Genomic DNA, 23,633 nt, shown 5'->3' with positions numbered 1-23,633 from the left:
CATCTCTTTGAGAGATGTCACGGAGTGCGCCACAGGCTCGACCCAAAGGTCTGGGGGATCTCACAGGAGCGTAAAACGTTCGGAAGTGGCCTAAGCGGTGGTTACGACGCTCGGCGGATTTCTTGTTTGGAACTTCTGTGCGCTGTTGTGCTTTAGCGACCTGCGGGTTATGGCATGGTGGGGCCTATCTTGCGCGTAGTAGTCTCTTAAGCCGATTGGATAGCCACAACTCGGCATTTCGATTGCATGGCATAATTAGCTCGATGTGTCCCCGTGTGGAGAGCTTCACAACGGTGCGTGTCTCACGGGGTGTGGTAAGCGGCGTAACCTTCTCAAGGAGCAGCTGGTTGTGCCACACGGAGTGCCGGCCGATATAGTAATTATCAGTTTGTGAAATCGGACACGCCTTCCGTCATCTGCGTTCCAGCGTTCCGTGCAGGTTGTGGACGCCGTGTGTATGCATGGGGATGGGTGGGCGTGCGCGGCCGTTTACCGGCTGTGGTGCACGTGTCGTCTGTTTTCTCACGGCCGCCGAGTCTACGTGACCCTCTCTCCAAAGCTGCGCATTGGCCTGCGGCGACGGCGGTACGTCCAGCGCCCCGCCGCCTTCCCCGCGACTGCACGCCCTCCACTGTTTGTATCGCAGTGCCTGTGGACGACCCTCTCCTGCTCCTTGTGACTTTGAATGAGCGTGATTGTTGCGGTCAGGGCAATTATCGCCGCGGTGTCGGTTGGTGACTCGTTGGTGCGATGTCGGCTTGTGATGTGGTGCGATGTGTTGGTGTGACGGAGCTCTGTGCCCCAGCCGGCGGCCGGACCCCGGCGCAGGAGGCGGAGCAGCTGTCGGCCACGTGCGCCGCTGCCGGCCGCCTGCTTGCGCTGCTCGCCTCGGAGCGGGCGGCGCCGCTGGCCGCGCGCGCCGCAGAGCTAGCCGCCGCCGCCGCCCGGCACCGCACCGTCAACGCCGGCGGCTGCTTCGAGTGGGTCGACAGCATGCTGGTCAAGGTCAGTCAAGGTCACGGCTGCCACGCTGGCAGCGTGTTGGTGTCGGGCGATCATGCCTGGTGTGCTATCCGCCGCTGGGGCGCGGACCTTGACACTGTTGGCCGTGTCGATGAGGCCTGGCGATCACGGAGCTGGCTGGGCGTCTGCGGCCGGACCGATCGCGGTCAGGGCCAATGAGAGGTGCACCAAGCCACCCACGGAGCTGGCTGGGCGTCTGCGGCCGGACCGATCGCGGAGCTGGCTGGGCGTCTGCGGCCGGACCGATCACGGAGCTGGCTGGGCGTCTGCGGCCGGACCGATCACGGGGCTGGCTGGGCGTCTGCGGCCGGACTGATCACGGGGCTGGCTGGGCGTCTGCGGCCGGACTGATCGCGGAGCTGGCTGGGCGTCTGCGGCCGGACCGATCACGGAGCTGGCTGGGCGTCTGCGTCCGGACCGATCGCAGTCAGGGCCAATGAGAGGTGCACCAGGCCGCCCCGTTGAGACCGCCGTAGTTTCCCCGCAGCAACGGACACTGGCTGATCGCAGCTCGTAGACTATCGTCTGGTCCTCGAAGGTCGCGCCGGCGCCGGGCACGCCGCTGCCGACTGGCGGTGGCGCCCCAGCCACCGGCCGATCACACCGGGCCGCGGGCGGCTCGTCCCGTGCCGCCCGCTCTCGTCGGCTCCGGCTCCTCCGGCTTCTCCGGCTCCTCCGCACCGCGTGGATCGCCCATTGATCCTGCGTCCACGGCGGCGGGCGCGCGGCGTTTTTGTGGTGGTGCCGGCGAGGCTGTCCCGGCTCGGGCCGGCGCTCCGCCAGTCGGCCCCGGATGGGACGTTTGTTTGCTCAGGTCATTTACCGGCGCGGCGCCGAGACCGGCGGCAGAGTCCGGTCCCGCTGACGGCGGCCCGCTGCCCTCCGGCGTGCGCTGGCGTTCGGCGTCCCTCACACCGGCACGCTCATTCGCGCGCTGCCAGTTGCATGATGTTTTTTTTCTGTCCGCCGCCTGTGTTGTTATGTGTAACGTGTCATTAGGTTATTGGCGTATTTCCCAGCGGCCTGGCCACGTGGCCAGTGGTGCCGCCGCGCCGCTGCTCGTGGGCGTGGCCGGACGCCGTTGTCCGCCCATGGGCGCGCCGCTGGCACCCTCATCTGATCAGCCCCCCCCCCCTTTACCACCACCCTCCCCCTCCGTATTGATGTGATGCGGAAAGTGAAAAACATGCGGCCGGCATGCCGGCCGGGGATAATTAGCGATGCGATTCATTAAGAACGTTTGGATTTTTCGCATGGACATTAAAAGATCTGTTGTATTATTTTTTTCTCTCGACGTGTCAGATGAGCAGTTCCATCTGCCTGCACCAAGGCCGTGCGTTGCGGCTCTTCACAGCCGAGTACGGGGGGGCTCCCGGTCAGCGGTGAGCGGCGGGCTGCATTTTACGTAGTCATGACACGCAGGCGCGCTCCGCGTGGCCGCAATGGTATATCTAGAGGATCTTCTCAGGGGCGTGGCTGGTGGTCGCGAGTCCTTGCCGGCTCCTGCCGCGCCTCACGGGGACCGTCCAGCTCCCCTGGTCCGCCACCCTGCGGGACGCCAGGTGGCGCCCCAGCTGCGGCTGGGACAGCCGGCCGCCTGGTAAACCAGTCTTGGGGCCCCGGGTGGGTAAATAACCTAATGGACTTGTCTATGTGGCAGGACGCAAATACCGGCGCGGCCGAGCCCCTCCATTTCTGAGCGGCATGGCAGTGGCCAGCGTCTGGGCGTGAGATATGTGTGCAGTGCGCGCCCGGGGGGGGGGAGGGGAGGGGAGGGGGGGGGGGGGGTCGTCGGGGAGCACCTGAGCCGCGGCGGCCTACCTTTGTTTCGGCTGTCGCTCAGCGGCCGGTGGAGGCAACGGTGCTCGACGGGACGGAACGTGTCATTTCCTGCCGGCGGTGCCCTGGGGATGCGGCCCCACGCCGCGGCTGGGCAGAGCGACCATCTGAGGGGACAGCCGTGCTGGCGTGTTCGGCTGAAGCCCCGGCACGAGGCCTTATGCACGGACCGTGTTCGTTCAGTAGGTCAAGTGGGAGGGGGATGGGGGATATGCAAGCGCCGGGCCAGGCATGGTCGCATCGTTCGGCCTTCCCTCTGAGCCCTGACCACGCCCTTGCTGGTTGCACCTCCGGTCTAGACCAAAATTCATCCCGTGTACCTCATCTGACCGGGTCTGATGACTGCCCCGCTGACGGGCTCATTGACTCGTCCGATGGGCTCATTGACCCGCCAGTGAGAGGCCTGCACAGTGCACGTGCCTCGCCCACGCGCGGTGTTTGTAAAAGCTGTGCGAGCGCCTGAACTTTTGCTCGAACATCAGTTGTGGCTGAGCTACCTGTGATGGAAAATTACTAATTCATTTCAGCGAAACCTGAGGGAGAGCAGATGCTAGACAGACCGTTTCCTAGGCGTTTAACTTCCCTCTGGCTTATCAGCGGCCACATAATAAATGTATGGAAAGACGTTCTGTTCCGTCCGCTACATTGGTAATGTTTCCCTGCTGCCCGCGCCCCCACCGGGCACGGACAGACCGGGCACGGACAGACCAGGCACGGACAGACCGGGCACGGACGGACCGGGCACGGACAGACCGGGCACGGACAGACCGGGCACGGACAGACCGGGCACGGACAGACCGGGCACGGACAGTTCGCCGCCTCCGCTCACGGCCCGTGTACCAGTTGGACGGACAGACCGGGCACGGACAGTTCGCCGCCTCCGCTCACGGCCCGTGCGTCAGTTGGACGTGCGGCGGGAGTTGGCGGCCCGTTTGGAATGCGTCCCACGCCGATCGACCCAGCAAGTTCCCTCCGCCGCCGGCCGCCAGCATGACCCGGTGTGCTGTGCGTGGCGATCAGGAACGGCGCGAGCTGCAGGACAGCCATCAGCCAGCCGGCGCCTGAGGAGCTGCGGCGCTGATTGACGACCGTCCACTACGCACACCACTTTATGGATGGCATCGCTCTTTGTAAGCGACGCCGAGTCACGGCTATGCGTAATGTACGCCGGTTCCTGTGTCATGGATAGACTGTGCTCTGTAAAGCATGACAAGAAACTTCCTCAGAAATAACTTATGTTAGCTGGTCAGGTGGCCGGGCGTGCTGTTTACACACGGCGGTGAGCCTGCCCAGCCGACAGTGACCTCTGCGAGGGTGGTGTGATCGGTGTGGGTGGGGATGGAGTGGGGTGGGGTGGGGGGGGGGGGAGGCGTGTGGGCGGAGCCTGCAGCGGTCCCGGTCCCGGGAACGACCGCTGGGATCGGCATGCCTCGCGCCGACGGCTCGGACTTGGCCCCGGAGCCGGCGCGCCTGTCACAAACACGCCTCCACACGCAAGAGCCCCTGTGGCAGTAAATTGTCGAGCTGGACAGCGCTGTGCCAGCACTGTGTCTGTAACTGGCCGCCGCCCAACACCAGTGACTAAAAAGTTATCTCTGATTAGCAGATTTCATTACAAGTGTGTTGTTTGACCTTGACCCATTTTGTTGAGATGTAAGTTGGTAATACACCTCTCTTTGGAAACAACTTTTTCGTAGGCAGGCCCTCCCCGTGGCCCATCTTTTATTGTTTGTGGTCTTGTCTTGAAAGATGCAGCCATGGGATTGTCGAGGTTTTGTTTAATAGTTTGTATCGTAAGTCGCGTTATGTAAATTATCATAGAGCTGGCGTCGTTCTATCTGCTTCGCTTCACCCTATCGAACTCTGACCTCAGTTATCATGTAGGAGTCGTGTGTTGCATTATTTACGTGTCGTTGCTTTGTACCAGTTAAAAGGCCGCTTGTTGAGGTTCACACACCCCACGCCGTTTCCACGACAAACTCTTATCTGACCCAAGCGACAGCGACCTGCGTCCATGTCCGCCCGAAATGTTCAGCATGCAGCTGGCCCCGCTCGTCACATCAGCATTTCACCTCCGGCTGGGGCGCCGGCGCATGTCCGGGTCGGGTCGGTCCAGTTGGTCCGCCGGCCCCGCAAAGGCGGCCGGCCGGCCGGCGCGCGCCGCTCGCCCGTGGAGACGATCGGCGCTGTTGTTCCGTTTGTGGTGTCGGGGGAAATCCAGTTCGGCCGGCCAATTGACTGATTTATTAAAGTGTTCTCGGCGAAAGTTAGTGGCGGCTTCGTCTGCCGGACACTGTGGTGTGACGTGCCGACTGACGCAACCGTTCGGAAGACCTTGGAGGCTCAGGATGTTGTGGCTCAGATCTGTCGAATAGCACTGTGGTCGCGCTGTTTTTCGGCCGGCTTGTGCGGCTCTCAACGCTCCGGCTTTTCCGCGCATTCATTATTTGAGATGGCGGCCTGCAGCGTGCCTGCCGCCATTAATTATCGTCCCAGGCGCTCCCAGTGTGTGGCTTCCGCAGCCAGAGCCCATCGCTCGACACTCCGTGTAAGTGACGCCGGGCGTGTTTTCTCTCATGGTTGATCGATTTCTCACGCGCTATTTGTCGCAGCGGTCCCGCACCGCGCCGCGTTCAGAGCCGGCTGTTGACTGCGCTGTTTGTCGCAGCGGTCCCGCGCCGCGCCGCTTTCAGAGCCGGCTGTCGACTGCGCTGTCGGCCTGTTTTCGGTGTGTTGCGGGCTGTGTTTGCCTCGTCCAGTCGTATTGCCGGTCCCAATGTTCCCCCGCCGGAGTCTCGTCCGAACGGCCACCGCGCTGTAAAAACGGCCGCTTTACGGTATGGCTTGGGCGATTGCCGCCGTCTGTTTTGCTCGGCCTGTTGCTTCGAGCAAGCAGTGCTGGGACCCCGCGGGCTGAGGAAGCAGGGATTCCAGGGCGGAGTGAGCTAGGACTCCTCGGCTGAGTGAGCTGAGCTTCCGGAGGCGGAGTGACCTGGGACCCCAAGACTAATTGTGCTGGGACCCCGAGGGTGAGTGAGCTGGGACTCAGGGGCCGAGTGAGCTGGGACTCCGTGGCTAAGTGAGCTGGGACCCCGGGGCTGTGTGAGCAATGATTTGGGGGTTGAGTGTGCAGGGACCACGGGGACTGTGTGATCTGGGACCCTGGGGGTTGACTGAGCTGGGGATCTGTGTGAGCTGGGGCTCCGGAACTAAGTGAGCTAGGGCCCCGGAGCTGTGTTGGCTGGACACGAGGAGTTGGTGTGTTAGTACGTGGAGGTCCTGTGCTGATGGTGTTCGGGGGTTGTTATATCTGGCCGCCAAGCTAGATTGCCGTAGGGCTTGGCTTGGCCAAGTCATCCGTTGTTTACGCCGCCTCTGTCGCTGCATTTGGCAAGGTTAGCGAATTGATGCTGCTGATGGCGCGCCTGTGGCCGGCAGTGACTGTGACTCCAGGTTCTGCGAGTCAGCAACCGGCTGCTGGTTGTGACTGTGCGGGCCGGCGACTGGCTGCTGGTGTGACTGTGCGGGCCGGCGACTGGCTGCTGGTGTGACCGTGACCGGCAGTGACTGTGACTCCAGGCTCTTGCGGGCCAGCAACCGGCTGCTTGGTGTGACTGTGCGGGCCGGCGACTGGCTGCTGGTGTGACCGTGACTGGCAGTGACTGTGACTCCAGGCTCTGCGGGCCAGCGACCGGCTGCTGGTGTGACTGTGCGGGCCGGCGACTGGCTGCTTGGTTGTGACTGTGACCGGCGGTGACACTGACTCCAGGCTCTGCGGGGCCGGCGACCGGCTGCTGGTGTGACCTGTGCGGGCCGGCGACTGGCTGCTGGTGTGACTGTGACCGGCGGTGACACTGACTCCAGGCTCTGCGGGCCGGCGACCGGCTGCTGGTGTGACCGTGCGGCGGCCGGCGACTGGCTGTTGGGTTGTGACTGTGACCGGCGGTGACTGTGACTCCAGGCTCTGCGGGCCGGCGACTGGCCGTTGGTGTGACTGTGACCGGCGGTGACACTGACTCCAGGCTCTGCGGGCCGGCGGACTGGCTGCTGGTGTGACTGTGACCGGCGGTGACTATGGCTTCAGGCTCTGCGGGCCGGCGACTGGCTGCCGGTGTGACTGTGACCGGGCGGTGACTATGGCTTCAGGCTCTGCGGGCCGGCGACTGGCTGCTGGTGTGACTGCGGGCCGGCGACTGGCTGCTGGTGTGACTGTGACCGGCGGTGACACTGAATTCAGGCTCTGCGGGCCGGCGACTGGCTGCTGGTGTGACTGCGGGGCCTGCGACCGGCTGCTGGTGTGACTGTGACCGGCGTTGACTGTGACTCCAGGCTCTGCGGGCCAGCGACCGGCTGCTGGTGTGACTGTGCGGGCCGGCGACTGGCTGCTGGTGTGACCGTGACCGGCGGTGACACTGACTCCAGGCTCTGCGGGCCAGCGACCGGCTGCTGGTGTGACTGTGACCGGCGGTGACTCTGACTCCAGGCTCTGCGGGCCGGCGACTGGCTGCTGGTGGACAACGTCAACTTCTGCCCGGCCTCGGTGCTGGACCGGCTGAATGCGCTGCTGGAGCCGGGCGGCGTGCTGGAGCTGAGCGAGCGGGGCGTGATCGATGGCCTGGTACCCACCGTCCGGCCGCACCCTCACTTCCGGCTGCTGCTGGCCATGGACCCGCGCCACGGCGAGATCTCCAGGTCAGTGAGGTGCGGGCCGGCCGGGCCGCCAGCGCTCGGGTTGCACCCTTGTGGACGTCAGGAGCTGGGCCCCGCTGGAGCTGACGGACACCGCTCAACGCTAGCTGGGGTAAATATCGCCCATCTGCCGTGCGGTAACTGCGGTAGGGATAGCGGCGGCTGCGCTCAAGCTCGGCAGCAGTAGCACCATATGGGGCATGCGTTGGATTATGAACTTATACGTTCTAGTTGTTGCAAGTGTGGTAATAACCCTTTTCCCAAATATGCCCATTTCCTCTCCAAATATAGAACCAAATGAGGTCTAACTCCAGCATCGACGCGTGAATAATTGCGTCAGAAATAACGCTCTCATCTACCATGCTGTCATAATTACCGTTACGCCATCATCATCGGTACAGTTATGCCATAGCACCACGCATCACCGGCAATCATCGTCAGACGCCCTCGCTGATGAGGTCGTCCGCTGTCGTCGGCAAGAGCGGTGTGCTGCTCTGCTGATGGCGACTGGCGAGAAGCTGTGCAAAGGGTGCTACAAATAGAATCACTCAGCGTTTGATCGGATTGCAAGGCCGAGGGAGGATTGTTACGTTGCGATTAGGAACGTCATGACATCGCCGCTCTTTCCTATGGTACGGTTTTTCGGTGTATGATCTTGCCTACGCTGCATTTTGTCCTGCTCGCTTTGACCTCACTATAGCGGGCTTTATGGATCGTCATGAACGTGTGTTATGTTGAGGTCAGTAGCAATAGGTCAATAGACGGCATTGGTGCCGACTTTACGGCGCAGTACATGCCATGGTGGTATGGCGACGGGACCCGAAGGCCCACTGCACACGGGGCTGGGTCCGTCGTTTGGCGCTAGTCTGCGCTGTAGAGCGTTTTCTTTCGCAACGTGAAACGGAAAGTTGCGGAAGTTTTCTGGCCCGCCTGATCGTCACCTATTTTGAAGAAATCACACGCGCTCGCAAAGCTCTATTGTCATAAGTTTTAGGGCACTGCCTTTGATTACCTGCACAGCAATCATCGCGTTCTTACATACATATTTATCAACGTGTTTGAATGGGTGGCTACATTTCACATCACCACCTACTTAAGACAGAGTGTGTGTTGGTTGGCCCTTATCGGCTGGAGCTACAAACACACATCACTCTGATAGTTGATGTTTGTTTGGGCTCAGCGGCGCCGGCTGTGCATGCCAGTTGACTTAGTTCGCCTTTTGCGTTATAAGTGACTGAAAATACTGGCCCAACTGAGTGTTGGACGTTAAAGTTTATCGGATGTTCTTGTTTGTTCACGTTTGTGTGTATTTCTTAATCCGGCACGTGTGACGGCTAGTGTGTGTGTGTGGGGGTTTGGCAGCTCTCTTTCCAACTGTAGGCAGAGTTGTGGCGTCATACAAACTTTGATGAACGCTGAAGGAAGTTCCCAGGCTAGTGATGACATGACAATTGGAGTCTGTGCAAGCAAAAGGCGGTTTGTTAGCCGAAATTCTCGAACGACTGTTAATTGTTGCCGTATAATAACCCTGACTTCACATCATGATAGCTTCCAACCATCGAATTTATCGCGCAATACCGTCTGTATTTTGATTTAGGGGCCATCATTCATGCGGTAAATAATAGCTCCGGAAGGTTGCATCCATGCGTTGGGAATGTGCGGTAGAGCATTTGTTGGCTGCTGCCGCGCGCGCCCGGCCGCGCGCTCAGCTGCGGCGCCCCCGTGAGCGGCCGGTGCTTCCGTGGACCGCCTGTTCATGTGCGGCCACAGTCGCCTGAGCGACGGAGCTCTAGTGCCGGAGCGTCGGCACTGACGAGTGACGTGGCGAACACGGCCGTGGTGTCGGCAACGGTAGACATTCGGCGCGGCTCTCCGCCGGGCCCAGTGCCGTCACGGACTGGCAGCGCGTCGGGCGGGCACCTCGCCGCCGCCTGCCGCGCGTGCGCCGCCCCGGCGCGTCGTCTTCGAGCCGCCTCGGGAGGCGTCTCGGTCAACCGGGCGCGGCCGCGTGCCGGTGGCCGTGCGGCGGCGTCATCGGCGGCGGCGCGCCCCAACAGCCGATGCTGCGTGATGTGACGGATGGCGGGCCGGCCGGCGCGCTCCTCCACCGCCCACGGCGGCGGTGCGGCCCGCCACCATCACCACCGGCCGCTGCCGCCGCCGCTCCCGGGGGCCGGCTCGGTGACAGCGGCGCCCAATTAGGTGACGCCAACGGAAAACAGACCCGGCTGCCGCTCCGGCAGGCGGCCGCCGGCTGGGCCGAAGACGGCGCCACTGGCGGCGCACTATGCTAATCGCGGCGCTGCTTGTGTCGGGGGGCTTACCCGGGAAGCGGGCTCGGGACCGGGGGAGGCCGGGAAGCGGGCTCGGGGACCGGGGGAGGGCACCCGGGAAGCGGGCTCGGGGACCGGGGGCGTACCCGGGAAGCGGGCTCGGGGACCGGGGGGAGCGTGCCCGGGAAGCGGGCTCGGGAACCGGGGGAGGGCGCCCGGGAAGCGGGCTCGGGGACCGGGGGAGCGTACCCGGGAAGCGGGGGCTCGGGAACCGGGGGAGGGCACCCGGGAAGCGGGCTCGGGGACCGGGGGAGGGCACCCGGGAAGCGGGCTCGGGGACCGGGGGGCGTACCCGGGAAGCGGGCTCGGGGACCGGGGGAGGGCACCCGGGAAGCGGGCTCGGGGACCGGGGGGCGTACCCGGGAAGCGGGCTCGGGGGACCGGGGGAGCGTACCCGGGAAGCGGGCTCGGGAACCGGGGGGAGGGCGCCCGAGAAGCGGGCTCGGGGACCGGGGGAGGGCATGGCCCGCTGTGGCGACCCGCCGGCTTCAAGCGCTTAGTCGTGTGTAGCGACGGAAGGAGGTGCATCGCATACGTTGCCGATGCGGAAATTACACAGAGCGGGTCAGATGTTTCTTTTCAAGGCAAGGTCTATGCACTATGTGTTAGGACCGGATTGATTGGTATGACATTAGCTGATTTTGTTATGGTTCTCATTGAAATGATGGCCGCCCTCGGTGCCCTTTGCGGCACAAAGCGCTTTATCCCATTTATATGTATTCGTATTCATTCCTTGACATTCATTGGCTGTGTAAATGTTGCGAAGAGGAGTGAACGATGTGCTGCCTGTGTACTTCGAAAATGCATTCCAGGCTTCTAGAGTGGGCAGCATTGGAATTTGAATCCGTGCTAAGCCGAGCCGGTGTGTTTATGGCGCAAAAACACCAACTGGTCCTAACTGTACATGCGATTGTTCTGCTTTGTTCGCTCAACCATTCATTTCAAGCATTGCCTGCGCTCTTCCGGCGTCAAGTACAAGCCGAATGATTGTCCACAGTCACAGAAAAGCAAAGGCTAAGCTGCGTTTGACGCGGTTTTGTTTGAACACCTTGTAGTTCGCCTGACCGCCAGCCTGCATCAGCAGACGCCAACAACGCCGTGTGACGTCCCGCCGGCCGGTTTGTCGTTGTGGCGCTGCTCGTCTGACCTCTCTCTCCTCTCGCCCTGGTGACCGTGTCGCCGCGGGTCTTACCTCTCCCACCTCCAACCCTGGTGACCGTGTTAGCGCTCGTCTGACCTCTCCCGCCTCCAACCCTGGTGACCGTCTCACCGCTCATCTGACCTCTCCCACCTCCATCCCTGGTGACCGTCTCACCGCTCGTGTGACCTCTCCCACCTCCATCCCTGGTGACCGCCTCACCGCCCGTCTGACCTCTCCCACCTCCAAGCCTGGTGACCGTCTCACCGCTCATCTGACCTCTCCCACCTCCATCCCTGGTGACCGCCTCACCGCCCGTCTGACCTCTCCCACCTCCAACCTGGTGACCGTCTCACCGCTCATCTGACCTCTCCCACCTCCAAGCCTGGTGGGCCGTTTCACCGCTCATCTGACCTCTCCCACCTCCATCCCTGGTGACCGTCTCACCGCTCGTGTGACCTCTCCCACCTCCATCCCTGGTGACCGTCTCACCGCTCGTCTGACCTCTCCCACCTCCAAGCCTGGTGACCGTCTCACCGCTCATCTGACCTCTCCCACCTCCATCCCTGGTGACCGCCTCACCGCCCGTCTGACCTCTCCCACCTCCAAGCCTGGTGACCGTCTCACCGCTCATCTGACCTCTCCCACCTCCATCCCTGGTGAACCGTCTCACCGCCCGTCTGATCCTTGCCACCCTCTCCCTGGTGACCGTCCTCGTCGCCCGTCTGACCTGTCCTATGTTCTGCCCTGGTGACCGTCTCGTCGCCCGTCTGACCTGTCCCATGTTCTGCTCTGGTGACCGTCTCGTCGCCCGTCTGACCTCTCCTACCTCCATCCCTGGTGACCGTCTCACCGCCCGTCTGATCCTTGCCACCCTCTCCCTGGTGGCCGTCTCGTCGCCCGTCTGACCTGTCCTATGTTCTGCCCTGGTGACCGTCTCGTCGCCCGTCTGACCTGTTCCCATGTTCTGCTCTGGTGACCGTCTCGTCGCCCGTCTGACCTCTCCCACCTCTCGTAGGGCGATGCGGAACCGCGGCGTCGAGATCTACATGCTGGGCCCGGAGGAGGGCGGCGGGCTGAGTGAGCTGGACCTGGCGGCGCTGCTGGCGCGCTGCCACCTGACAGAACCAAGGCTGCAGGCCACGCTCGGCCGGCTCCACGCCGCCGTCCGAATGGAGACGGCCGGTGAGTGACGATGCCGACGCCAGAGACGCGCCGGGGAGCTTTGGCAGGGCAGGCGGGCAGCGCGACAGCTGTCGGACCCGATGGCCCATCCAAATAACTCCTAATGCACTTAAGCGATGGCTTCACGGATTTGCGCTGACGTTTGGCTGACGCCTAAATGCTTGTCCGACCGAAGTATGAATCGCTTTGGTCAGCATTTGTGATAGCAGATCTGTAGACGGTGAGCCCCGGTACTGGACGCGCGAGGGCTGGGGCGTGGCGGGGGCGCCGTGGCAGAGCTGAGTTAGAGTTACGATCCCCCGGCGGGGCGAAGTTGTTCCGTTCGCCCCGTCCGTCACACTCAGGCGGAATGCCGCGCCGCGCGCCATTATTTCGTCGGCGTTATCGCCGCTGTCGGTTCGGATGGCGCGCGCTGTGTGACGTGTCATTGATCCCGCCCCGGCGCCGGCGCCCGAAGCCGCGAGGCCTCCGGCCGAGGCTTCGCCTGGCCGAGGCCGCCGCACGGGCTGTCGGCGACCGCACCTGGCCGCCTGACGGACGACTGGTCCGCCTCTCCGGCGGCTGTGTCAGCTGACGTGCACGCCTTCAGCAGTGGCGGGGACTCACTTATTGGAAAGTGGCTCGCTGTGGGCTGGGCGTCGCAGCCGCTGGTGTCGATTGTCGCGATGGCGGGGGCATGGTCCGGTGCTACTCTGACAGTCTGCTGCTGGCTCACCTCTGGCCATGTGTAGTCGGTTCGTCAGCTGTCGTCCTTGGCTGTTCCACCCAGCGTCTGTTGTAGCGCTGCCACTCATCTGTCCGTGGCACGTCCAGCTCTTACCGTCTTCGGTTGTTCCACCTCCGACTGCATGTAGCCGACCGTCTGTAGCTGATCCACCTCTGACCTGTACCTGGTCCGCCTCCGACCGTTGGTGCCTAGTCCACCTCACCGTCTGTACCTGGTTCACGCCTGACCGTCCCTGGTCCACCTATGACTCTGTACCTGGTCCACCCCTGACCTGTGCCTGGTTCACAGCTGACCGTCTGTACCTGTCCCACCCCTGGCCGTCTATGCATGGTCTGTCCAACCCAACCTTGGACCGCCTCCAGCTGGTCCACCTGGTCTTACCTCCCCCGGCTGGTCCAGCTCCGAGCGTCGCTGGCTGTTCTTCCGGCGGCCTCTGCATCTCTGACCTCCTCCGGCTGGTCCAGCTCCGAGCGTCGGTGGCTGCTCTTCCGGCGGCCTCTGCACCTCTGACCTCCTCCGGCTGGTCCAGCTCCGAGCGTCGCTGGCTGTTCTTCGGGCGGCCTCCGCACCTCTGACCTCCTCCGGCTGGTCCAGCTCCGAGCGTCGCTGGCTGTTCTTCCGGCGGCCTCTGCACCTCTGACCTCCTCCGGCTGGTCCAGCTTCGAGCGTCGCTGGCTGTTCTTCGGGCGGCCTCTGCACCTCTGACCTCCTCCGGCTGGTCCAGCTCTGAGTGTCGGTGGCTGTTCTTCGGGCGGCCTCTGCACCTCTGACCTCCTCCGGCTGGTCCAGCTCCGAGCGTCGGTGGCTGTTCTTCCGGCGGCCTGTCACCCAGATCCGTAGCCCCGAGCCTTGAATGCTGTCCGGACACCGCGACAGCCGGTATAATTACCCCGTCAGGGAGCGCCGGCCGGTTCGGCAGGCCGGCCTTCAGTCGCTGCGCCGCGGTCGGTGTGGTGATGACGGTCCGTCGGCAGCGGCCTGTCCGGCCGGCCATCTGCGACGCTCCCTGACTGCTCGGCACAGGGACCAGCGGCCATCTGCGGCGCTCCCTGACTGCTCAGCGCAGGGACCAGCGGCCATCTGTGGCGCCCTCTGACTGCTCGGCCTGACTGCTCGGCGCAGGGACCAGCGGCCATCTGTGGCGCCCTCTGACTGCTCGGCACAGGGACCAGCGGGCCATCTGCGGCGCTCCCTGACTGCTCGGCGCAGGGACCAGCGGCCATCTGTGGCGCCCTCTGACTGCTCGGCGCAGGGACCAGCGGCCATCTGCGACGCTCCCTGACTGCTCGGCACAGGGACCAGCGGCCATCTGCGGCGCTCCCTGACTGCTCGGCGCAGGGACCAGCGGCCATCTGCGGCGCCCCCTGACTGCTCGGCGCAGGGACCAGCGGCCATCTGCGGCGCCCCCTGACTGCTCGGCGCAGGGACCAGCGGCCATCTGCGGCGCCCCCTGACTGCTCGACGCAGAGACCAGCGGCGTCTGGGTGCCAGCGGCGCTGACTTGCCTGGACTTGCAATGTGGGTGAAATGGCGAGCGGAGCTACTAAGTGCTGCTTCAAGGCCGGACGGGACATTCACCCGGAGCGGGTTGTATGTCAGATTGGACGCGAATTGCGCGTTTAAGCGCGCGGCGGAGGCAAAGTGCAGTAATGTCAAAAGTAGACGTGCTCGCACTGTCTGTTGACTTACTTTCTTATATGTTTTGGAGCTGGTACGAGCGCCAGTGACGTGCGTCCTTGACTATATATTTATATTTGACACTGAGGATATATATATTTGACACTGAGGAAACACCACGTGGAGAGGCGAACTTCGTCACACAATGCACACAAACAAAGGTTTCGTTCATCTTTGAATGTCACTGAATTGCTCACACCTCCGTTGAATCCAGGCCATGACTGCCCAGCTCAGTGACTAGCCTGGTCACCACTGTTACATTGTCACATTGTTGACAATCGCGTCACCAGTGTCAGGTCGGACGTAAGGAGTTTCAGAGCTCGGCCGGTCATGCTGCCATGACAGTGCGTAACGCTCAGAATCCGGATCATTTCTCAGTCCAAATGGTTCAGATACATAGTCGAGAATTGCTCGAAAAAACAATGAAATGGATCACACCAGTGAAGTGAGATGCCCTGCTCATGACTCCCCGTCGAACAATGCCACTCTCCCCATTCCCCCCCCCCCCCCCTCCCCTCGCTAGTCCAGGCTTGGTACCTTGTTTGTTCAGGATGAAGGAACGCTTTTTGGTTGAGCATTTCCACGTGGCAGAGCACTAAACGGCTGGTTACAGAAATTGCGAGGTAAGAATTCCGGTGGAGTTATCAAGCACCAGTCAGCAGCCCAGGGATAATTTGAGGGTAATGAAGCATGAAGGCAGCAACGAACTTGGCGAAAACTTGCCGGCAAGTTCCGTCCCGTACTGCTGTTGAGGATTGCCGGTTTCAGCGAGTTAGCCTGTATCCAAATCGCCCAAGACAAACTGTCTGTTTTTGTGTGGGCGTTTGTCTCCGGAGCGGGATGGGCTTTGCGTGCTTTTGATGCGGCGGTGTCTGGGTATTATGATCAGCGTGATCTTCCATGTTGAACGGGGCGTTGCTCGGGGATGCATTTGGAAAATGGTGTTGCCCATAGAAATGGATGCAATAGCTCTCCGTAATCGCTCGCTTGGGAGGAGAGGTTAACGAGACTTTCCCATCCTGGTGCCGCTCTAAAATCCCTGAATTGGCTCGTTTAGACAACACTCCGGCGTTGCGCGCGCCCTAGCGCTGTCAGAACTTCGGAAAACGCACACTGTTGTCGCACACGGACGCGTGCTGCACCGCGCTGTGCCTGCTGTGTGTCGCGCACCGGAGGCCGTGAACGGCGGTGTCTCCGCGCTGTGCCGGGTCCGCGAAGCAGGGAGCTGTCGCCCGCTGTGTTCCGGAACCAGAACACTGGAGCTGAGCCACTGTTACACGTGCATCTGATGTCGTTCGCCGCTGTGTCTCCGCTGTGCTGTGCAGCTGACGCCGCTGGACGCTGCGTCTCCGCCGTTCCCGCTGTACCGTGTACCTGATGCCGTTATCTGCTGTGTCTCCGCTTTGCCGTGCACCTGACGTGTTAGCCACGGTGTCTGCTATGGCCGTTGCACCTGACGCCGTTAGCGGCTGTCTCCGCTGTGCCGTGTACCTGACGGCCGTTAGCGGCTGTCTCCGCTGTGCCGTGTACCTGACGCCGTTAGCGGCTGTCTCCGCTGTGCCGTGTAACCTGACGCCGTTAGCGACTGTCTCCGCCGTGCCGTGTACCTGACGCCGTCAGCGGCTGTCTCCGCTGTGCCGTGTACCTGACGCCGTTAGCGATTGTCTCCGCTGTGCCGTGGTACCTGACGCTGTCAGCGGCTGTCTCCGCTGTGCCGTGCACCTGACGCCGTCAGCGGCTGTCTCCGCTGTGCCGTGTACCTGACGCCGTTAGCGACTGTCTCCGCCGTGTCGTGTACCTGACGCCGTTAGCGACTGTCTCCGCTGTGCCGTGTACCTGACGCCGTCAGCGGCTGTCTCCGCTGTGCCGTGTACCTGACGCCGTTAGCGACTGTCTCCGCTGTGCCGTGTACCTGACGCCGTTAGCGACTGTCTCCGCCTGTGCCGTGTACCTGACGCCGTTAGCGACTGTCTCCCCCCGTGTCGTGTACTGACGCCGTTAGCGACTGTCTCCGCTGTGCCGTGTACCTGACGCCGTCAGCGGCTGTCTCCGCTGTGCCGTGTACCTGACGCCGTTAGCGGCTGTCTCCGCTGTGCCGTGTACCTGACGCCGTTAGCGACTGTCTCCGCCGTGTCGTGTACCTGACGCCGTTAGCGACTGTCTCCGCTGTGCCGTGTACCTGACGCCGTCAGCGGCTGTCTCCGCTGTGCCGTGCACCTGACGCCGTTAGCTGCTGTCCGCTGGCCGTATGCCGCGCCGGACTGCGGCTCCGGCTCGCCGTCACCCACCCTGAGTCTGTGTGGCGGCGGTTGCAGGCGCCAGCCGGCCCGGCTTGCTGGACCTGCTCCGCTGTGCCGACCTCGTCAGTCAGCTGGCGGCACGCGGCGTCGACCCGGAGGAGGCGCTGCTCCAGGCCGCCATGGACACCTACGTCAGGTAAAGTATTGACGTATGCCGTGCTACCATGTTAGTGGAAGGAAGCAAATTTTCCTTTGCGGGTGCGGTTGCGAAGCGTGCGAAAGGCTAACAATCAGAACACTGGGAGTGTAGTAACTCTAAGGTGTGCATTTCTTCCACCCACGCGACAGCTGGGCGGGCGATGGACTAGTGCCACTGGTAGGCTATAGTGCGGAAAGCTGATTGAGTTCTTGGGAGTCTGCTGGCTTATGATGTCCGGTATCCTTGAAGGCCTTTCCATGGTTATTGGCCTGCGCCCTATGTATCAGATGACCGTATGGGGTGGGTGGGTGGCTCTGATAAGGCCGGGGAGGGATGAGGCTCAACAGACGTCCCGGCGATAACTCCCCTGCCCTGTGGTCATACCCACCAGTGACAGGCCGCTGATGGCTTCGGTCCGCAACAGCAGCGCCCCTGAGAAGCGGCCGGTAGGTCCGGGCGCTTGATGCATAGATGTTTGCAATGGATAACACGATAAGGGCTGGAACCAAGGCTATAAAGGAATGTCGTTTTGCGGCAGGATTGAGACGATTTATAAGCATCAGGGATGAAAAAAGTGTTGGGACTGAAGTTATTCTCATTCACTGCACGCCAACGCCTGACAGCGACCGAAGGTTAACGGGCTGAGACGTTGTGTACATGCTAACGCACCAGACGAACACGATGCTCCTGACAATTTTTCCATCCATGATGTAAACGAATATGTTGTGAACAAGGTAAAAGTCCTTAGGTAAGTTTTATCTAGTGACTGCGTCATGAACCGGAACCTCGAGCTTTCGCCCAGCCCTCGCCCCCCCCCCCCCCTCAACAAACTTTCTGTTGTGTTGCTCTATTTGTTGTAAACTGCTGTTTACCTGATCTGATCATGCCCCCCGATTCTCCCGTTGTCGCATTTGCACACCTCAAATTACCGAACACTGAGTATGAGTACAAAATATCGCAGGGGTGACCTTCCTTCAACCCAAATCATCAGCAGTACGGCCATCGCGCCATCGCGCCGGCTGGTCCGACTGCGGCTATTTGCTGCCAGTTCAGTCCGCCCGCTGGAAGACCCCGCTGGGCACAGCCGGCCGTGTGCGCGGGCTCTCCCGGCGCGCCGCTCTGGTATGCCGGCCGGCGGCGGGGGCGGCGATCGGCGCGTGTCTTGACGCTCAAACACACGCAGACGCGGCCGCTGGGGAGCGCCGAAATCAGCCGAGTACATCACGGCCGGCGTCACCTGGTCGCCTCCGCCGGGCGGCGTCGTTCGACGGCGCCTGATTAGATCAGGGCCGGCTATACGAGCGCGCCGCCGCCGGCGCCCGCTCGTCCGCTCGATCGGTTTGTCAGCGGCGGACTCCACCGGCCGGCACGTGCGCCACTTACACACCGCCGTCTCCGGCGCCGCCGCTGGCCGGTGCCGTTCTTCAGGCATTTATATTTCAAGGGGCGTCGTTGGATCGGGTGTCGCCGTTCTCGTCGGCCGGTGGTGCTGTCGTCGTACGTTGGCCATCAGCGGCGCCCGCCAGCGCGGCCGGCTCTGTTTCTCCCTCTCTCCCTTTCTCTCGGAAACAGGGCGCGAGTCGCCAGAAAGCCGCCGTCGGCTCTGTTCGACGAGGCCATTGTTCTCGGCAACATGTGAAATCGCTTACGCGTGTTGCGATTTTAAAGGCGTTGCGGTTGTCTGCGATGCTGGCCAATTCTGGACGCGCGCTATCCGGCTGGGGAGACTAAACACGGTATTGCTCTCTTGGGACGTGGGAGGCCTTGGTTGGTTGCCGGGAGTGGAGAAGAAATGGTTTGGGGCGGCTTAAACTGAAACGCCCCATTTCGGAGTTACTCACACGTGCTCCCAACGGCGCGTGTGTAACAGTGCGTCCGGTCTTGAACTTCGGGGTCACAGCGGACCGTGGAAGGGCGCCATTTTCTTGGCCTTGCTCCGGAAAGAATGCGGTCCCTGCCATTTCGCAAACTTCCCTGAAGCGGCGAGCACTCCCAGAACGCCGACAGGCTGTATTTTCCTCGCAGCCCGAGTCGAGCTCGTGAAGGCTTCCCATCATCGCATCAGCACCATCGGGACGCATGTGTCCGCTCCAGCGCGCGGTTGTGGCAGTGTTGTGCTCTGAAGTAATCCCAGTCGCGCCCACGCAGCCCCGCGCGGATTGCGGTGCGGCTGCTGGACCGCCGCATCGCGTCTGCTCAGGGCCCCCATACACGGCTGGGCACGTACTGGTGGGCAGGGTAAGTGTGTCCGAAAAAGGCGTATCTCTGCATATTTCGAATGGGATCATTTGTGTGTCGCGGAGTCTGTTCTGGTAATATGAACCATGGTCGTGATTCGCCGTTTTTCATGGCGCTGACCGGTTGGGTGGGGGAGGGCGGGCGGATGTTACCTTCCTACTGCTTCCACAACCTAGAAACATGAGGCCTGCCACAAATTGTTGATTGGTTTGAATGGTAGTCTCGCGCGTGTATACATATATATATATATATATATATATATATATATATATATATATATATATAATATATATGATATGAGTCGGATGTTTTCAGGTCAACGGTTGGCTCCACTAGGTCAGGTCAAAGTTCGCTTTTCGTCAAAATCGATGCCGATGTCACGATGTCACGTGGCAACATAAAAATCACGCAGATGTGTTGCTTGCTTAATTGCGGCACATTTATATGAAGTGTTGTGTGTTTTTAGCATACATTAATGATGTAGGGCTGGGTTGATGTGACCGCATCGGCCCCGCCACGCGTTATCGGTGGATACGTCTCGGCTATCGTTCGCCCCGCGCAAGCCCATAGAGAACCGGGCAGTGCTTGTAAGGAAAGGTTAATACCAAGTCACCAAAAATGCCATAGACACATTTGTGTCGTTGCTTGAAGCAGGTCCCACCATGGACCATGCATTGGCTCCAAGAGTTTGGGCTTTCACTGGAGGGACGCTCTCAGAACAGCTTCGGGTTGTCGCCCCCCCCCCCCCCCTCCCTCCCCCAGCAGGGGAGGGGTTTAGTGGCGTGTAGTGTATAGCGTGTTTGGTATCGGTATGTGGTATGTCAAGCCTCTTCAATATGCTCGTGGTCATCCCTCCCGCTCCATGCATCCCAGCCGAGCGTGCCACGCGCCACCGTCCGCAGTGTGCGGTGGCGCCCTGCGCGGCCTCTGCCCGCCTCGAGCCGCGGCTCGGCACTGGCCGCCTCCGCTCGTCGGCGTGTGGCGGCGCACTCGGCCAGATGACTGGACATCTCTCAGGCGTTCGCCTCGGCTCCCGGGCCGACCTAAACACCCGGCCCCTGCCCGGACCGCGACGCGTCCGCCGGCGACATGCATTTTCCATGCAACTGCCGCCTGAATGTTGTATGAGATGACCAGAGCGCCACACCGCTGGCGGGGCGCGGGCGGGCCGGCCGGGCGGCGTCCGGAGAGGCTTGACTGTGGACCGCTGGCCGGCCGGCCGGGCGGCGCCCGGAGAGGGCTGACTGTGGACCGCGGGCGGACTGTCGGGGCGGCGCCCGGAGAGGGCTGTACTGTGGACCGCGGGCGGCTGGCTGGGTGGCGCCCGGAGAGGGCTGACTGTGGGACCGCGGGCGGACCGTCGGGGCGGCGCCCGGAGAGGGCTGACTGTGGACCGCTAGCGGACCGGCGGGACGGCGCCAGGTGGGTCAGCGCCCGGAGAGGGCTGAACGTGGACCGCGGGCGGCCGGTCGGCTGGATGACGGCGGCCATCAATGACGATGGTGGAGAGCTGGCTCGGGTGGGGTTTGACTGATAGCGCGTCTGTCTTTCTGAAGCCCGTTTTTGTTCTGTGTGCCGTGTGTGTGCGTGCGTGCGTGTGTATGTGTGCGTGGTCTACGGTTCTGGTTTCGGCATGTGTGTTGTTCCAGCCGACCGGCGCACGCGGCCGTACGCTGTGTGGTGCCGCCGCCGCTGACCGGCCGTCGGTGCCGCAGGCCGCAGATGTCGTCAGCTGTGCGTGGGCGGCTGGCGCGATGCTGCAGCAGCTGGCGCTGGAGGAGGCGCCGCCGCCGGCCGCGGTGTCGCTCTGCCCGGCGCTCAGCGCCGCCCCGGTCCAGCTGTACCGGCGAGACGCCGACCTGGCGCGCGCCCGCCAGCTGTGGGCGGCCGTGCAGCGGGCTGCTGCCGGCGGCGCCGGCCGCGGCCGCTCCTGCACGCCTATCGACACACTCTGGAGACGGCCGCCGAGCGCGGCGTGCTCCACATCACGGTACGGACGCGCGGCCACAGCAGCAGCTCTCCTCTGTAGCTGCTGTGGCCGCGGCGCCGCGCCAGTGACCGGGCTTAGAGTGTCGGAAGCGCTTGAAACTTTGCGCAAGACGAAGATCCTATCGTTCTCATGCTAAAAATGTGCGATTAGTGCGGATGAGAATGTATTAAAACTTTGTCACATCTTTCGTCGCTGCAAGAGCCGTGCAGAATCGTGCAGACAATGCAGCGGTGGGGGGGGGGGGGGGGCCAAAGGTGACCCAGTTCGCGGGATGTGCCAAAGGTGACCAGTTCGTGGGTGGGCCAAAGGTGACCCAGTTCGTGGGTGGGCCAGAGGTGACCCAGTTCGCCGCACCGTGCGTGACCAGTGATGGGAAGCACCCATTTCCCAGGAGATTTACCGCAAGTCCGGGACTGAAGTGCGCCTGTAACGCACTGTAACACGTGGTCTGAGTGACCTGGGTGTTTCCCGGCCGTAGAGGCGAGGCTGTGAAAGGTCTCGCGACTCCCTTTCCACATTGCCCGCCCGGCTGGGGGCGGTGTCGCGCGGCTCGCTCTGGGCGCGGCGGGCCGACCGTCTCCGGCAGCGCCCTGACACGCGCCCGGTCCGCCAGCGCGCGCCGCCAGCTCCGGCCAGCCGGCGCTGCTGCAGCTGGCGACGGTGGACGCGCGGGCCGTGCTGGCCAGCCGGGAGCGGCCGCCGGAAGCCGCTGGACGCCGACGCCTGCTGGCCGCCGCCTGCTGCTGCGCCTGCGCCTGGAGGCGGGCCCTGCTGGAAGAGTCGGACCATGTCTGCTGGACCGCGCCGCCGATAAGGAGGGCGTGGAAGCAGGCCTCCGTCTATGCTCTCTCGCTGGCCTTCGAGAAAGGTTAGGCATGGGGTCCGCCTCTATTCGTACTCGGCTCCGGCGAGGTTGGGTCGGAAAGAGCTGTCGGTCTCGCCGTCCATGCTGTTTGTGGCGTCCCGGTTGGGAACGCTGTTTCTGGCATTGCGAGTAACCAAAACCTTGCTAACGTTAACTCAGATGATACCGGGCAGCTGAACATTCGTTGCAGCATATTTATTTTGTGATTTGACGAAGTGCACCCTAATTTTGCTTGACGTTTAGTCATGCTGAGGTAACGTTGGCGCTGTGTTCAGAGTGCCTGGGGCGCTCCGAATGGTGGGGATACTCAGCAGTGTACAACAAAATGTCGGCTTGAGTAAGAGCTCAATGGCGGTGGTAAGCATGCTTCAGCTGTACTCGAGCACGCGTGAGCACAAGCAGTACTTGGGCAAGGAAGCTGGCAGACTTGTGCAAAAGTTCCGGTATCGATTGCAGATGCACTGCGATTGAGGTTCTCTTGATAACCGCGTCTTGTCGGCTCTTGGCTTTAAGTCTGACCACTGTTCGACTTATCGTCCTATCACCGCACGCCCGGGCGCCAGAGTGAGCGTGCCCCGGCCGTTCGCGACGCCTGCTGAGGCTGCCTTGTCGCCAGGCCTCGTCTCGAAGCGCGCCCTGCCGCACCCCTGCGTGCCGCTGCTGGCACCGCTGCTGCGCCAGCTGGACCTGGCGCTGGCGGCAGCGCTGACGGCCGAGCCAGCGCCGCCGCCGGCGCGCTGGTCCGCTGGCGCGCCGCTGCGCCCTGGCGCCGCCGGCTGCGGGCCGTCTGTGACCGGCGGCCAGCGCCCGACCAGCTGGCTGACTGGATGGCACTGCTGGTGCTGCACTGGCGCTGGGCGCGGCAGCGGCTGCTGGCAGAGCTGGCGGAGCTGACGACCGATACAGGCCCGAGCAGGTCAGAGAGGCCTCAGATCATGTTTGTGTTTGACATTTCGTTTTCCTGAGCCCCTTTACTGGGCGTTTTTTCTAGCCCTGTTTTATCGCGCTAGGTGCCTTTTGATGTTTGTGAATGGAATGGCATGGAGGACTTGAAAGCATTTCCCTGTTGATGCATACTCCGTGTGCCATCGTGCGTGTTCCGGTTTTGCGGTCATATGTGGGAGCGGCCCTCGGTCACGCGTAGCAGGGACTGGACGCCCCTGAGGCGAACATCTGCAGCGAGCGAGCGGCTGGCCTGCTGCTGGGCCGGATCGGCGCCTGGCCACCTAACCCGACCTCTGACCACAGCGAGCTGCGGGGCCTGTGCGCCCGTCTGGACGAGCTGGTCGGCGCCGAGGTCAGCCACGCGGTGCTGTTCGCCGGCCGGGTGGCGGAGAGCTTGCCCCGGCCCGCGGCCCTTCGCCGACCCGGCGACGGCCCGCCCTCTGCACGACCTCTGCCGGTAGGGCGCCGCCAGGCCGGGCGTGCATGTCTTTTGCCGATGGAGCCCATTAACTGCGTAGGTTTCGTTTCCCGTAAGCGCCTTTTTT

At 62.6% G+C, this 23,633-nt stretch overlaps 1 protein-coding gene across 1 annotated transcript; it reads left to right on the top strand.

Moving 5' to 3' along the window:
- The first annotated feature begins 949 nt into the window (after positions 1 to 949).
- Positions 950 to 21,708, top strand: LOC119103029 (midasin-like). The gene is made up of 6 exons (XM_037226479.1): positions 950 to 1,005; positions 7,346 to 7,554; positions 12,041 to 12,207; positions 16,927 to 17,047; positions 21,004 to 21,022; positions 21,670 to 21,708. The coding sequence occupies exons 1-6, from the start codon at positions 994 to 996 to the stop codon at positions 21,706 to 21,708; spliced, it is 567 nt and encodes a 188-aa protein (XP_037082374.1). The 5' UTR covers positions 950 to 993.
- The last annotated feature ends 1,925 nt before the right edge of the window (positions 21,709 to 23,633 follow it).

Source organism: Pollicipes pollicipes, unplaced genomic scaffold (genome assembly GCF_011947565.3).
Source record: "Pollicipes pollicipes isolate AB1234 unplaced genomic scaffold, Ppol_2.1 Scaffold_5724;HRSCAF=6776_pilon_pilon_pilon, whole genome shotgun sequence".
In the NCBI taxonomy this organism is placed as follows: domain Eukaryota; kingdom Metazoa; phylum Arthropoda; class Thecostraca; order Pollicipedomorpha; family Pollicipedidae; genus Pollicipes; species Pollicipes pollicipes.
Note: the sequence above shows the minus strand (reverse complement) of the source record. Positions and strands in the feature narration are given on the sequence as shown.